Here is a 16,744-nt window from a genome sequence, read left to right as displayed (position 1 = left end):
CTGTGTTTTTCCCAGTCTGTGCCCTGTTGGTAAAGCAGCACACATCGCCCTCCAGCTCAGGCCTAACTGTTTTTCTCGTAGGTTCTCTCTCAGAAATGCTGCTTTTGTCTCTGATTCCTGTTTACTCAGAGGCTCCTTTGCAGTCCAAGGTGCATGCTAGCTCAGTCAGCAGGCTCTTCCTAGCCAGCTCGCTGTGGTGAAGCCCTCTGCCTCTCTTTAGTGTTTATTCTGTTTCACATCATCTAGATTTTTGGACGCAAACATGCCATTTTATGAAATGAATGCAAGTTTTGCTGCCCAGTGATTCTGTGCATATAATGGAGTCAGATACATCTCAGTCTCACCTTCTGATTCATTGACATTTTTCAAATGATTTTAATTCTATGAGTTTGCCTTCTCAAGGCAAAATGGGAACTATTGATCACTTTTTTAGTTCCTGAAAATTACAGCTTATACACTATGAGTTTAACACAATGCTAATATCACAGGCACTCAGTAAATGACATTGGTAGACAATATTGCTGTTGTGTGTTTCTTACAACTCCTGATATAAGACCCAGCATGGCGACTGACATTGTGGAGTAACAGGCAGATGCCTCTGATGGCGTGTGATCCATATGATTCCATAGGATGCTGGTCCATGTCCTGGCTTCTCCACTCCTGATCCAGCTCCTTGCTCATGCCTTGGGAAGAGCAGCGCAATATGGCCCAGGTCCTTAGGCACTTGGCACTCTGTGTGGGAGACCCAGATGAAGCTCCCGGCTCCTGGCTTTGGCCTGACTCAACTGTGGCTTTTGTAGCTATCTTGGGAGTGAACCATCAAATGGAAAATATCTCTCTCTCTCTCTCTTTTTTCGCTCCTATGAATGAATGAATGAATAAACAAATCTTTAAAAAAATCATGCCTATGGTGAGGGGTGTGACTATGGTTCACAGTGATGTCATTTTAGTACCTCCTGAAATCCCAACACTTTTAAATATTCTCTATTTTATGACATAGTTTAATAGGAATTGAGGATTTCCCTCTTCTTCCTCTCTCCCCCCACCATTGTTCTCTCCAGTCTTTGGATAGGTGTCTTCCGAGTACCCGCAGAAGTCCACCACACTGCTGTGAGGTGTCTCCCAACAACGTAGGGGCTTATCTGTCGTTTCACTGTGAGACCATCCTTGCGTTGCAATTACAGGGATACACTTCTCTCTGTTTCTACCTATGGACATATTTATTTCCTCTGTACTTCTGTTATACCTCCCCTTAGGTACAGTTCCACCTTGGGTTGAGAGGGAAAAGAGAAAGAAAAAAAATTTAATTAAAATGAAGTAGTGAGCCTTCATCTCCATGGTGTTGTTGAAAGTCGCAACAGGGGTATAGTCCCATCACCTTTATAAAGGCTTCTTGTTGGCTGTATCTATCTAAACAACTTTCATGCTTTTCTGGATTGTTCCTTCTATTCTCATTATCTGTAAGGAGAGCCTTTGGTATGTATTCTGAAGTGCTTTCCAGCACAGTAATTTTGAAGGATTTATTTATTTATTTTTGAGTAATGTTTTGGATGGATCTCTACATTTTTTCCAAACGGCGGCGGCCAAGACGGTGATAAATAAAGCGTTTTTCGGATACTTCAAATGCAGTGTGTGAAACACATAGAATAAAACCTCAGCCAATCTGAACTGCAGATGAATAAATTATTTTGCCCAGCTTACTTTAGCTCCACAGACATTTATGAATGTACCTCTTGTGTGCCAGGTACTGTCTACTTGCTGGATTTACAAAGATGAGCAAGATGTGGTTTCTGCTATTGAGTTTAGTCTAGGGTGAGCAAGAGCACTAAAACAGATAATCTCCAACGATGATTTGTTCTGGAATGTTCCAGGGTAGTGATGGGGCTGTTTGAGATTACAGATAGAGGCTGAACAAACAGGGCAAGAAGTCTTTTGGAAAAAAATGTGAGCCTCAGCTAGTGATGATGTATTGATACATTCCTGAAAAATTATCTGATAAGTTTTATAAAGATACTTAAAAAAAAAGATTTCTAGATTTTTACTTGAAACGCAGATTTATGGAGAGGGAAGGAGACACAGATTTTCCCATCTTCTGTCTCACTTCCCAGATGGCTGCAATGGCCGGAGTGGGACATATCAAAGCCTAGAGCTTCCTTTGGGTCTCCCGCGTGGGTGCAGGTGCCCACGCACTTGGACCATCACTCACTACCTTTCCATGTGCATCAGCAGCCTGGAAGTGGAGCAGCCAGGACTTGAACTGGTGTCCACATGGGATGCTGGCATTGCACATGGAGGCTTAACTTGCTATGCAGTGGTAACAGCCTGGTGTTATGTGTTTTATTCATGTCCGGTTTTCATCCTTTTCACCATGGCACTAACTATGACTGCTCATAGCTTTACATTCTCTTCTCCTCATTTCTAATTGTGCTACTTTCTATTTTCTAGGTTAGAAAACAGGTAATAAAAATCCTTATTTTGGGCCTGGAGGTGTAGCCTAGTGGCTAAAGTCCTCACCTTGCATGCACCAGCATCTCATATGGGTGCTGGTTTTTATCTCCGCTGCTTTACTTCCCTTCCATCTCCCTGCTTGTGACTTGGGAAAGCAGAAGAGGATGGCCCAAAGCCTTGGGACCCTGTGCTTGTATGGGAGACCCGGAAGAACTCCTGGCTCCTGGCATCAGATTGGCGCAGCTCCAAATGTTGAGGCCACTTGAGTAGTGAACCAGTGGATGGAAGATCTTTCTGTCTCTCCTTCTTTGTGTAAATCTGACTTTCCAATAAAAATAAATAAATCTTTTTTTTAAAAAAAAATGTTTTCGTGCTGTAATTTATGCTGTGCCTTATGTGGCATACGGTGTTAGGGACTTGGGTATCTTGTCTCTAACTTTATCATTCTCTTCCTACCCCCTACCTTTATTGAAGTGTAACTGACAAATGTAGATTGTATGTATTCTGATGTGTTACACAAATGTAGACAGTGTGATGTTTCAATATATGTTTACAATGTGAAATGGTTATTACAAGTAAGTTCCCATACTCCAAGTATCGTATATTTATCCCCTTATATTGTTTTCTGTTTGTGTTGAGAACACTTCACATCTAGCTGCTCAGCAAACTTCATATACATCCTGCATCATTGCTTGCTGTGGTCTCCATCCTGTACATTAGAACTTTCTCAGCTTAGCAGTGTGAATTTGTGTCTTTTGACCATCTTGTCTGTATTTTTTTTCCCCCGCTGACTTCCAGCAGCCACCTATCTACTGTGGCTTTCTTTAGTTCCCACCTGGAAGTGGGGTTCTGTGATATTTGCCTTTGCACATCTGGCCTGTTGATGGAGCATCACGTCCGCTGTGCTTAGCTGTGTTGTTGCAAACAACAGCATTTCCTTCTTGCTCCCTGACTTGTGTGAGGTGATGAGCCCCTTGGTTTTGACTTGCGTTTGCCCAGTGATTGATGTTGCTGAACACTTTTCATGTTTCTGTTGGCCACTTGCATGTCTTTTCTGGAGCAATGTCTGTTTTGATCTTTTGCCCATTTTTAAATTGGATTATTTTGTTGTTGTTGTTGTTGCTGTGGAGTTATATGATTTTCTTATATAGTCTAAAGATTAATCCCTTATTAGATATGTGGTTTGCAAACATTTCCCCAATTCCTCTTATTGTGTTTTAACTTGGTTGATTGTTTCCTTTTGTGCAAATTCGTTTTAGTTTGATATAGTCCCCCTTGTCTATTTTTGCTTTTGTTTCCTGTGCTCTTGGTATCCTATCCAAAAAAAATCATTGCCAAGAACAATGTCATGAATGTTCTCCCCATGTTTTCTTGTAGGAGTTTTATAGTTTGAGGTCTGTGTTTAACTATATAATCCATTTTGAGTTGATTTCTGTGTATGATGTAAGATCCGATTTCTTGCTTGCTTTCTTTTCCTCATGTGGATATGCAGCTTTTCCAACACCGTTTATTGAAGACTGTTGTTCTTTAGTCAATATGAATTCCTGGCACCTTTGATGAAGATAAGTTTGGGATTTTCATGCAAAGATTCTCATTTTATAAATTTGAAGGCTGAAGTTTCAGGACTATTAGTGACTCATTTATAAAAACTACAATTGTTAGAATACTTAGGACTATATTTAAAAATATAATTGATATCATACATTATATTGATATACATATATATATAGAGAAATAGATGTTGATATTATATATAACTTTTATCTGTAAACAGTCTGATTTTTATTAGAAAGACATATCATAGTTGGAGCATCAATTTCAGCTGCATAGAAGCATTTTTTAATACTTATTTGTCTCTGATGGTCACAGACAGATGAGACCAACCAAATCCCCATATAAAACAGTCTCTGGGTGTGCCCTGTGAGTATACGTGTCCAGCATGCACGCACACTCGTAGCAGGTCTTTTATAAAAAGACCTTGTAGCATAATGGAGACAGTGAGTGCAGTACCTGTTATGCGTTATAAAAGAGTTTGAGCACAAGAGAATTCTTTTCAAACTGCCTTCAAATGAACAATCTCTGTTTGTCTAAGGAAATTCAGATGTATGTTTACAAAACATTCATTTGCTGAGACGACATTCAGCTTGGAACTTTTCTCAGAGTATTTGAAGTTGAGACAATATTGCATTAGTTAAGAAGTGCCAGAGTGGATTCCCCAAATTGCAGTTGCTTTTTTTTTTTTTAAAGTTCCTCAAGCATTATATGGGTATTTCAAAAAGTTCATGGAAAGATGAAATTCAAAGGTTAGTTTATTATGGCACAAAAGGCATAAAGTCCATGCTTTAAAAAAAATAATATGCATTTACATGATCATAAGTATGAATTTTAAAATTGTTTGCACCAGAATAAACATCCTTAAATGCTGTTTTCTTCTGAAGTTTTAAAAGTATCTTTATGTTTTTTTTTTTAAGATTTATTCATTTTTATTGGAAGGTAGAAATACAGAGAGGAGGAAAGACAGAGAGAAGGATCTTCCATCCACTGATTCACTCCCCAGGTGCATCAAGTTTCTGGCTCCTGGTTTTAGCTTGGCCCAGGCTTTGGAGTCCATCTGGGGAGTGAAACAACAGATTGACGATCTCTCTCTCCCTGTATCTCCCTTTCTTTGTAATTCTGCTTTTAAAATAAGTAAGTCAATCCTTTTAAAAATATTTACTTATTATTTATTTTTATGTCAATGTCACATATACAGAGAGGAGGAAAGATGGAGAGGAAGATCTTCTGTCCAATGATTCACTCCCCAGGTGGCAGCAATGGCCAGACTGAGCCAATCTGAAGCCAGGAGCCAGGAGCTCTTCTGGGTCTCCCACGTGGATGCAGAGTTCTATGGCTTTGGGCCGCCCTCGACTGCTTTCCCAGGCCACAAGCAGGGAGCTGGATGGGAAGCAGGTCTGCTGGGATTAGAACCGGCGTCCATATGGGATCATGGCACATGCAAGACGAGGACTTTAGCTGCTATACCACTGTGCCAGGTCCATATATGTTTTCTTTTTTAAGATCATTTTTTTCTTATTTTATTTGAGGTAAGTGAGATAGAAAGAGAAAGAGAGAGAAAAAGGAAGAGTGAGAGAGAGATCTTCTATTTGATCATTTATTCTCCAAAGATTCTCAACAACTAGAGTTCATTTGGGAGACAGAAACTCAATTCAGGTCTTTGTGTGAATGACAGAGACCCAAGTACTTGTACCTTCTGCCTCCTAGGTGCACCTGAGCAGGAAGATGTGTCAGAAGTGGAAGAGCTGAGACTCAGATCAGGCACTGTGATGATACAGGGTGTAGGTGTCCCCAAGTGGAGGCTTACCGAGCTGCACTGCAACACCTGCCTTTGAATCATTTTAAAATTGGAAAATGAACGTGTACTAGTATCAGTAATTTGAGAGCTTCAAAGCTTCATTGCTTTGTAATTGAAAATTCAAATAGTTGCCTTTTTAGTGGGGGAAAAATTGGCTATGACCTATTTGTTGCAGATGTTGACAAATTAAAACATTTCATTTATTGAAGAATAGGTTGTCTCATTTCCTTTTATTATCCCAAAGGTCGAGATTTAATTTGTATCCAGTCTATGGATGGAATGCTGATGGTGTTTGAACAGGAAAGCTATGCCTTCGGGAGGTTTCTGCCCGGTTCCCTTCTCCCCGGCCCTCTTGCCTACAGCCCTCGCACGGATTCCTTCATCACCGTGTCATCCTGCCGCCAAGTGGAGAGTTACAAGTAAGTACGGAAGTTACAGCCTTGAAGTCATGGTTTTTCTGGTGGTGTTTGGCTGGTTATTATTATTATTTTTTTAACCTAATAGAGCTTCATTATTGTAAATGAAGAAGAGATTTCTGTGATGAAATGGTATTACGATACACAGCCTCCTGTTTTTATATTGGGAAATATTTGAACGGAAGTGTAGTGCAGTGATTTGAGGTGTCTGGAGGAGGCAGATGTGGTTGGAATTCTGATTTTCCCGTGCACAGCTGTTTGATGGTTAGTGCCTTCATCTTGGCTCTGAAGGAAGTAATTATGCTCATTTCCACTACTGCGTTGTAAAGATTAAATGTATGCCAAATCACCACCCCGTAGAAAATGGTTAGCAGTTATCGTGACTATTCTGTGACAGAAATATTAAAAGATAGTGTTGAGTTTAAAAAATTCCAATAAAAAGATCCACGTATGGGATGGTTTTACAACAGAAAAAGATGCTGTGATACAGGAAAAATCCCGAGAAGAAACCCAAGTGTTGTTCTGAATGCTGATCGTTCCTAAAAGACTAACTCGTGGGAGAGGCGAGGTGTGAGACTGGGGAAGCGGATCACACTTTGCGGTGGAACTCCTTACTGATCTTGGGTGAAGTGTGTTACAGCTAGACTGTTTTCTCCTTTATGAGCTGAATTTCAGTAAGTTAAGTTCCGGAGTTTCTGGAGACTGCATTTTGTTGTTGTTGTTGTTGTTGGCAGTGAGAATTGGGAAAAGCAAGTAGAAACCCATGCTGAGAAAAGAGATAATGGGAAAGTTTCAATATCTCCGGTAATTTTATTGTCATCTTAACTGTTGGCAGCACTTAGAACTTATAAACATCTAAGCAGCACATCACGTTAGCTTTTTAGTGCTTTTTTGGATCGGGTAAGTTTTCCTGAGGCAGAAACATAAATTCATCAGGCGACGGCTGTAAATTTTTGTTTTCAAACTTCCATCTTGTGTATGCAGCCAGGTAATGCAGTTTCCCCTTCAAAAGTGGCGGTCTGCCTTTTGTGAATGATCGTTAAGACAAGAAGAGATTCAGACTCTGAGAAGAAAGCAAATGTTGGTGACTCAGCAGGAGTGAACTGAGGGTATCACAATGTCATGGTCCTCCTATGAGTCCTGTGGCTCTTGCGACTTGCCTGCTGGCAATGCAGAAAATATTATGTTTGTTTGGAGAGGATGCAAAAAAAAAATCTGTATTATTCACTCAGATATGTCAACACTGAACAATATTGAGGGGATCTGCTTTTCAGCTTATACCCTCTAACAAATAGTGTTACTGTGGGGTCATAGAGCAAAGATGTGAAGGGTCCATTCGAAACACGTGCATTGGAATTAATTTGATAATAACTCCAGGAATGACTGGATGAGGAAGTCATGTGTATACTGCCTTAATGTGTGAGTCTCATCTGACGGAAGTCTAGATGGAGGTTACAATGTGGTAATTCTCCCAACGTCTCAATCTGTTAAATTTTTCCATCTAGGACTAAAAAGACACACCCTTTGTGTGGATGTTTAATAATGGTAAGAAATGCAGGAGGTGCATGGTTATTGTGAAATTATGTCAGTGGAGAATGTCAGTAAGGTCAAGCTGCATGTGATGCTTCTGAATTTACTAGATTAAGTTGGTACAGTTTAGGATGGGAGAAAGTGTGAAGACCATAGCTGTTTGTCCCCTTGAGATTTCATTAAACCAATCTGTAGTGAGCCAGCAGAATGTAATCAGCTAATAGAATGGGCTTTTCAGACATACTTTATTTTGTTACAGAGATTTAATTACGCTATTATATTGAAACAGGAGCTAGCAAAGGCTGGTCTCAAACTTTAGAGTGCATACAACTGCTGGCACTCTGTTATTAAATGCATATTTATAGATTCTCATGCCTCCTGCTCCTAGATTTTGATGTACGAGTTTGGGGATAACCTGGAAACCATCGTTGTAAATGCATTTAACCTGGGTGATTCCAATGCTGGGACACACTTGGAGCATTGCTTTCCTTCCCAGATAAGAGAATTATTAGCCCTTGCTGGGGAGGAACGAGACTCAGGTCTCTGGTGCCACTGTTCTCCTGGCCAGGTATCACCAAACTTGGATAATCTTTTCCTCTTTTTTCCTTTGCTGGCTGATCACAACTGTACAGTCAGTGAGTCCTGCCCTTTCTGTCCTTGTTTCTAATCCTTATTATTTGGACCCTTCCTCTTTTGTACTCAGAAGTGTGCTGTTCATTATTTCTAGCCTTGAATTGAGGCGGTGACGGTTCTTAGCTATCCTCGTAAAGCACCTCTCTGAGCCAGTCTGATCTTCATTTCCCATTCAAAAACACAAACCTCACTACACTACCGGCCCTTAGTAACTGTGGGCTCCAAAATATCCATGGATTAGACTGACTGTAGATGGAAAATATTTGAAAAAAAATTTGTATCCTATACAAAACATAAGTGGAGTTTATTTTTCTTGTGCTTATTCCCTAAAGTAAGTATTTACTTGATTTTAGAGCTGATACATTATTACAGCTAGAGATGGTTTAAAGCATAGCCTTGTATGGCTTAGCACAGTTTTGGCCAATTATAGACCCCCTCTCTATGGATACAATAGGGGTCGCATAAGATTATATTGCCCAGTGACATTAGAGCTGTCTGAGTATATGTAGATACTTCCTGCGATGTTTGCTCAGCCACCTGAGGACATGTGACAGACATGCCCCTGTTGTTAGCCTGTGTGTGACTCTGTGAATGGGGAATGGGCCTGCAGGTTGCGTTCAAACAGCTGTGACATTGGATGCAAGAGCTCATGCACCTGTGGGTTTATTGTCATTTGCAAGGAATCCTTCCACCCATCCCTGATGGATATCAGAGCATGGCTCTGTTGACATTTAGTGTTCTGTATAGTCTGGTTCTATTTGACCTCTTGAGACTTTCAAAGTTAACTAATTCAAATAACCTCAAATAGCAGATATATTTCTGCCTAAATTACTGCTTTTCTTGCTCAGTATCATATTTGCTCTTCTTTTAGATTTTTTTTTTAAAGTTCTAGGCTGTGTGCTTCTTTTGTCAGGTTCCTGAGGGCAGAATATGTGTTAAACATTAGTTCACTGATTAGGTCAGGTCATTTAGTCAATCATTCAGTAAACATTTTTCTTTGTTTTAAATTTGTTTTATTTTTATTTGAAAGGCAGAGTCACAAAGACCGGAAAGAGAGAGAGAGAGAGAGAGAGAGAGAGAGAGAAATGTTTCATCTTGTGGTTTATTCCCCAAATGGAATAATGGAATAATGCAGCTGTATGTATCTCAAGCCAGAAGCCTCTTCTGGCTCTTCCACATGGGCAGGGACCTAAGGACTTGAGCCACCTTCTGTTGCTTTCCCAGGCTGTAAAGCAGGGAGGGAGCGGAATCAGGAGTGGAGCAGCAGGGTCTCCAGCTGGCGTGCATATGGGGTGTGGTGCATCGGGCTGAGGCTTAGCCCACTATATCATGGCACCAGCCCTTCAGCGAACATTTTTAAAGATGTTTCTGTGTGCCACACCTTGTATAAAGTCCCAGGAATATAAAGTAAAATAAAATTCGTCTCTCTTCCTTATGCCAGTGTGAGAGGCAACAAGTTAAATAGCAGTTTTCGTCCACAGTGATGCAGGCTCCATGAGCGCTTGTGACAGGTTGCTGAGAGGTGCACTAGCATGTGTCATTCAGGGGAATGTATAGGGGAGAGTTGGATCCTGGGAAGCTCCCTGAGGAGTTGTCTACACGAATTATGTCTTCTCCTCTTTTCTCTGCTGCATGCCTGCTGGCACCCTTGGTAATTCCTGACACATGTCCTGGCATACATTATTTTTTAAAAACTTATTTGATAAGGCACAAAGAGAGAGAGAGAAAGGATGAGAGGGGAAGGAAGGAAGAAAGAGAGAGAGAGAGAGGAAGGAAGGAAGGAAGAAAAAGAAATAAATTGATTGATCTTCTATCATCCCAAATGGTTGCAACAGCCAGGGCTACAGTAGGCTGAAGCCAAGAGCTGGGAATTCCATCTAGCTTCCCACGTGTAGCAGGGACCACAGAACTTGGCCCATCTTCTGCTGCCCAACCCCCAACCTCCCCTTCCCAGGAAGGCAGCAAGTGTTAGAGTGGAAGTGTGGCAGTGGGAACCAGAACTGGGATGCCACTGCCACAGGGGGCAGCTCAGGCTGCTTTGCCACAACACCAGCTCCTTTGGTGAAGTATTGTGAAGAGTATTTTTTGAGAGTAGCTAGCTATTTTGAAAAAGGTCATGTTCTTCACCACTTTTAGGATCCTGCCAAAACTTTAATGTTTGTATTCTACATTTATGTACAGTGATTCTCGCATTCTCTCTTCCGCACTCACTCTTCTTTATCTCTGAATTGCTCTTCCTTCCTTTCCTACATATGAAAATTCTGTCTGGAAGCTTCCCTGCCTCCCTGCCCTAGCTGCAGGCAGCATTTCCTCCTTGATTCATAAGGCAGTTTTCAGTGTTTTCCTTAAGTCCCGTTCAGGCCTATGCTGATGGTAGATTTGGCTTTTTTTTTTTTCCCCTTGCCTGAACTTGATGTTTGTTGACACCAAGATTTGATTTTGTATTCCCGGAACGGCCTAGCATTGTGCCTTGTCCAGAGTGGATGTCCAAAGAGAGCTTGAAAAAGGAGTGAAAAGAGTAAGCTTCTGCTTTGTTAACGGCATCTTTCAGCGAAAATGATCTTCGTTGGCCTGAGAATGAATTAGCCGTAGCTGACCACGATAATGCTCAGTACCGACTTTCCATTTCGATCAAAGTTCTCTTTGTGAAATATCAACATTGCCTGGTACTCTTGGAGGTGTCCACTATGTCTCATTTCAAGATAAATGATTGCATAGGGTTTGCTTTTTGTGCTGTGTGACACCTCAGTCTGGGTTTTAGTTACTTTCTGTCGCTTTTACGATGTGATATGGGAGAGCTCTAAATTCTAGGTTGAGTTTGACGTTGGTGCTGCGTGGCACCCATAAAGCATTTGTGGCCAGTGGGTCAGCAAGCAGCTCCGCTCACCTGTCCGTGCTGTGTTGGTCATGAGCACGTTTCTGGACTGAAAAGAAGCACTCCTTCACAGAATCTTCTTCCATTGAGCCTGGTTATTCTAAGGGCAGTTTCAACAAGGCATCTTGATTTGTTGGCTTGTATCCTCAAGGACTGAAGGGTAAGAAAGGAAAATCTAACTCTTTATTGCAGAATTTCCATGACTGTTAGGAATTGTTTGGTTTTGGAAATCGATTTCCATGTACATTATTGGGTCGAAGGAAGAACCAGAAATGAGATGCTCTTGTGCGTTTGTCATCATGTAAATTTACTGCCAGTTGTGTTTAAGTCATAAAATACATGGCTGAGCTGTCTTCCAGGAAGACAAATGGTCTGGATTTGTAAATCAAAAGTCAGTTTTGGCTGTGTCTCTGCCTGCTGTTTTGATGTTAATGAGGCTACTTCAGGGGCTCACTTGCTTCTCAGACGCAATAATAACTCTTTGTAGTTACATAAGAAGCTTCAAACAGCTCACGGAGCTTTGGATTTTTGTAACGATCTCATTAAAATCCATATCATCCTCTGATAGGCTGATGTCTGTAATTAATTGCCTGAGGTTAGACCTATAGAAGAACCGGCTCTGGGGTCATGGTCTAAGTGAGCAGTACATATTATTTCTGCTGCTGTAAAAGGGGGATAGGAAAGCAATCCTGTTTGGAGGTCACAATATGAATTATTTGGCATTTTTGGAGACGTTGGGATTTTGATGGCTGGTGGATCTCAGCTGGTAAGAAGGCCTGTGCAGCAACGGCCCTTGGGATTTTTTTTAAATGCCTTTCTTTGGTTTCATTTCCTATGACTCATTCCTCATCACCATGCACCTCTCTTGAACTTTGGTCTTGGCGTTGGTTGTTCAGGTCTCATTTTTAGCCCTGCGTGCCTTTGCATGTGCTATTTGCTTGGCAGTAATACCTTTCCTCTATAGCAGCATTACACATGTTCGCTCGTTCTTCACAGCCTAGCTCTCTCCTCCAGGGTCTGTTCCAACAACAGGTCCCCTTAACCCCGTGAACTTGTGTCTGCTCCCACATGCTTTGTGCGCATACTTGCCAGTGCCTAGTGCAGGCATGCCGAGTTACACTTGGCTGGCTGTGTGCTTCGAGAACTCCTCATAAGTACAGGTCATATAGTTGTGTTTTTCCTCTTGCTAATGCTTACACTAGATCGCCGCCATATGTTTATGGAATAGATGGAATCTGTATACATTATACTTTGACAATAATTATAAAACTGGCTCTTTTTCATTTTATCATCAGCCTCTATGCTTGTAAATCTATCTTCGCTTCATATTCTTTATCCAACTGAAATAGGGCTATTTTTACAAATGAACTATTCCTGATGGAGATGGGAATAATTGTAACCCTAGGGTTGATTTAGATTTGGTATATATTGTAGTCTGTTTTGTGCATAAGACAGAATAACTAAGACCACGTGATGTGTGGAAAACGGGAGTGTATTTTTTGCAGTGTGGAAGCTGGGCAGTCCAAGTCCAAGGCCTTCTTGCTGTGTCACCCATGGCATGTGGCAGAAGCGCACAAGAGAGACCAGCATTTCAACATGCAGCCCTCAGCCTCAACCCTAGGGTTACAATTATTCCCATCTCCATCAGGAATAGTTCATTTGTAAAAATAGCCCTATTTCAGTTGGATAAAGAATATGAAGCGAAGATAGATTTACAAGCATAGAGGCTGATGATAAAATAAAACCCTTTTATAATCAGCATTGCTCCAGGCACGAGAGTGGAGCCCTGGTAACGCACACACTTAGGAGGCTTCATTTCTCCGCTCTGTCCCACAGGCAGTTCCGGTTCTAATGTAGACTTTCCGGGAGACACAGTTACACCACAGTGGTGTGAGACAGTTGAACCCCTGTGCATTTCAATGCTGATTTAGATATGTCACACTGTCGTTATTCATTTAGACGATATGACTAGCATTAGATTTTCTCTTTGCTACAGAGGAACAATGCAGGGGGCTTTGATCTAGTAGAAAGAAAAGCAATCTATCTGTTAGCTCAAAGTTCCTTCATTTTTCAAAGATTTATTTAATAATGAATGTTTTTGATAAGCCGAGAGAAAGGGAGAGAGGTAAAGTAGGAAGGAGAGAGTTTTTCCAGCTATTGGTTCACTTCCCAGATGGTTGCAAACAAGATCTGTTCTAGAACAGAGCCCTGAGCCTGAGATTCTACCTTGCTCTCCCACACGGGTGGCGGAGGCCCAAGCACTTGGGGGCATCCCTGTTGCCTTCTGGCTTTAGCAGGAAGCTGGATCAGAAGCAGAGCCACTGGCAGTCTGTCTGACACCTTGATATGACACTGGCATTGCAAGTAGTGGCTTAACCTGCCATGCCACAATGTCCCCCTCCTAGAATATATCTAATTGATGGGAAGTTTGAGAATTTAAACTTTATTTGATAAATCAATCATTCTAGATTAGGTGAGATGAGATCTTGTAAAAATGATTTGGGCTAAATGTTACTGTTGATCTAGAAGCTGTGAAAGACTTATCCAGAGTCATTATATCTCTTTGTCTTTCATTCCTGGATCAATTAGTTGGACAAAAATTTAATATAAACCAAACTGCACCAGAAACATTTTACAGTTTAGCTTTCAATTTTCTTTAACAGTGTTTAGGTTAGAGATTATTCATATTTTACAGATGGGGAAATTTAAGTACAAAGTGTTTAATTTTCCAAAATATACTCAGTAAACAAGTGGTTTACCTAGGGATTAAACTCAGTAATTCTTCCTGGTTGTATAGAACATACATCAGTAATATCTGCTACATCTAACCTAGTTTGCATTCCTTACTTTTTTGTGTGTTTGGTGTATTGTGTCTACATCTTGCCTATTGCTATTTGTCACACAAAATTCTACTGGAAGTGCTTTAATAGTTGATAGAAGTGTTGAATAATTGGGACACAGTGTTACTATTGTTCATTACGGTAATTGCAGAGTTCCTCAATTTAAATTCTTAGAGCTAAAACTTTACAGCTTAGAATGGAAGAAAAAGTGATTCATAGCAATTATGTAGTTTGTGCCTTTGAAGTTTAACATAACTTCTGCTGTAAATGACTGAGACGGTTATCATTTTTCCCTTCCGTGCAGGTACCAAGTGCTTGCTTTTGCAACAGATGCAGATAAAAGGCAGGAGACGGAACAGCAGAAACTTGGTTCTGGAAAAAGACTAGTTGTAAGTTCTTTAATATGTAAATATTTCAGTATGCTGTATTTAGTCACAGCTCTTTGTTAAAAGTATAACTTCATGGAAAGAAAATTTGAAAAATATATATTTCAGCTATTTCTCCCCCTGCTACATCTCTGACCCAAGTAATTGGCTATTATGGAACAGTCGAGGAACATGCGTGGTGATTGTTAATCTACCAGATAATAGAACCACCCTATTAGAGCCATGGCTGCCCAGAGGGGTCGTAGTAATTGTAAACTAACACAATACAAAGAGAAAGATTTTTTTAAAATACTCTTTTTAATAGGCAAATTTATGTACGTTATGTCCCTCAGTTCATAATGTCTTCTTGTAGATTTTCTTTATTATTTGTTTTGAATCATTATATTATGATGTCTGCTTTCATTTCATTTTGAGCTTAGGATTGGTTGAATTTTTGTATCTATGAATTTACAGTTTTCATAAAGCTTATGAACTTTATAAAAAAATCCTTTTTGTGTTGCTCCATCTTTGTTGGAACATAAAGGATTTTTTTCATTGTTATCTTTAGTAAGAAAAAGCATCTATGTTTGCTGAGACTCATTAGTTCAGAATGTGACATATTTCCCTAAGGGGAGGTCATGAGGAGTATTCGGAGCTAGTGCACTGAAGGTATTTAGTGGACTCAGAAACATGCTTTGCTAATCCACTCTGAATCCTCATCTCCCAGGGTCAGGTGACTATCAGCTGAAGTTGTATACTTTGACTCACAAAATGCTAGTCTATTACAGGGTAATGAGAAATGTAGCTGCCATGTGACAGGCCTTCACGTCTATACCCAGTGGTATCTTTTCATATAGGCAAAATACACTAGAACAAAATGATGATTACCTGATAACTCAGTGCTGAATTGTAGTTCAACTTACGGTTTGGTATATCTGCTTATGTTTACTGCGGTGTCTTTTCTCTTATAGTTTCTTCTTCTTTAAAGAGAATTTATTCGTTTACTTTTGAAGGGCAGAACATCGGAGTTGTCTCAGATTTTTTTCACTTTATGAAATTGATTGTTCTTGCCCCTTCAAGTGACATGTTTTTTGCTGTGATTTCAAGAGTATGTTCTTCCTATCTACACAGTTCGTTAGTTTCAATTTGGTATTGTTTTCATCTCCAAAAATTCAGTTTGAGGTAAGGAGAGAGAGAGAAAGAGAGAGAAGGGGGCAGTGAGGGCAGTGGAGAAGGGTCAGGAGGATGTCCTCTGCATTGACTCTCTCGCCTAATGATTACAACATCCTGGGCTGGGCCAGACCAAACTCCATCCAGGGACCCAAACACCTGGGCCATCGCCTGCTGTCTTCCACCTATATTAGAAGAGAGTTGGATCAGATGTAGAGTGTCTGATGCTAGAACTATTATCCTGATTTGGGATGTGGGCACCACAAGTGGTTCCCTAACCCGCTGTGCCCCAATGCATGGCCCCTCCTACAGATTATTCTTATATACATACTAACAATGTTGGCGTTTCTGATCAGTTCCATTTCAATTTCCTATTTCATTCTGGAGATATTTTAATTTCTATAATAGATAAATACCTAAAAGCATGTCTTGATGGCTAGAAATTCATCTATATCATTTTTTAACAATTTGAGTGTCAGACAGAAAAAGGGAGAGAAAACTCTCCTGTCTGCTGGTTCACCTCCCAAGTGCTTTTAATGGCCAAGGCTAGAACTAAAAGCTGGGAACTTAATTCAGATCTCCTAAAGGGATGACAGGAACTCAACCACTTGAGGTATTTTATTCTGCCTCCAGTGGTCTCTACTGGCTGGCAACTGGGATCAGGAGGAAGAGTTGATCTTGGAACCCAGACACTCCAATACAGGACTCGAGTGTCCTAATGCTTTCCTTCCAACCTGAGTCTTTAATACAACCCTGGTCTTCATTGCATTGTGTGTTAATTTTCACCTAACTTTGAGGACAATTGCTTCCTCTTCATATAGGAGTTTTGTTTTGTTTTGATGAGGCCATCCCACTTTCATGGCCATGTATAGTGTATTTTGGTCAGCCAGTATTTTTCAAAATGGTATATATTTCCTATTTTTTTTCATGTTTCTGATTTATACATATTATTTGCTTGGAAGATGAATTTGGAAAACTCCTGTACAAGCACCAATTTGACATTCATTCCTTTGCTGTTGAGACTAATTCGTTGAGTGTGGACTGTGTTCCATAAGTGGAGATGGTCTGGAAGCGCTCTTGTCTGTTAAGGATTCTGTTTACAATGCTGTAGTTCT

General features: G+C 40.5%; 1 protein-coding gene across 1 annotated transcript in view; it reads left to right on the top strand.

Moving 5' to 3' along the window:
- The window catches only part of BBS9 (Bardet-Biedl syndrome 9), a 333,069-nt gene that overhangs the window by 62,101 nt on the left and 254,224 nt on the right, over nt 1-16,744 (top strand). Inside the window, exons 6-7 of the mRNA XM_040965097.1 lie at nt 6,045-6,219; nt 14,399-14,483. Of these exons, the coding sequence (XP_040821031.1) occupies nt 6,045-6,219; nt 14,399-14,483 (260 nt within the window). The remainder of the gene's footprint in view (nt 1-6,044; nt 6,220-14,398; nt 14,484-16,744) is intronic.

This window comes from Ochotona curzoniae, unplaced genomic scaffold, assembly GCF_017591425.1.
Source record: "Ochotona curzoniae isolate NIBS_2020 unplaced genomic scaffold, NIBS_Ocur_1.0 scaffold_3835, whole genome shotgun sequence".
Lineage (NCBI taxonomy): Eukaryota > Metazoa > Chordata > Mammalia > Lagomorpha > Ochotonidae > Ochotona > Ochotona curzoniae.
Note: the sequence above shows the minus strand (reverse complement) of the source record. Positions and strands in the feature narration are given on the sequence as shown.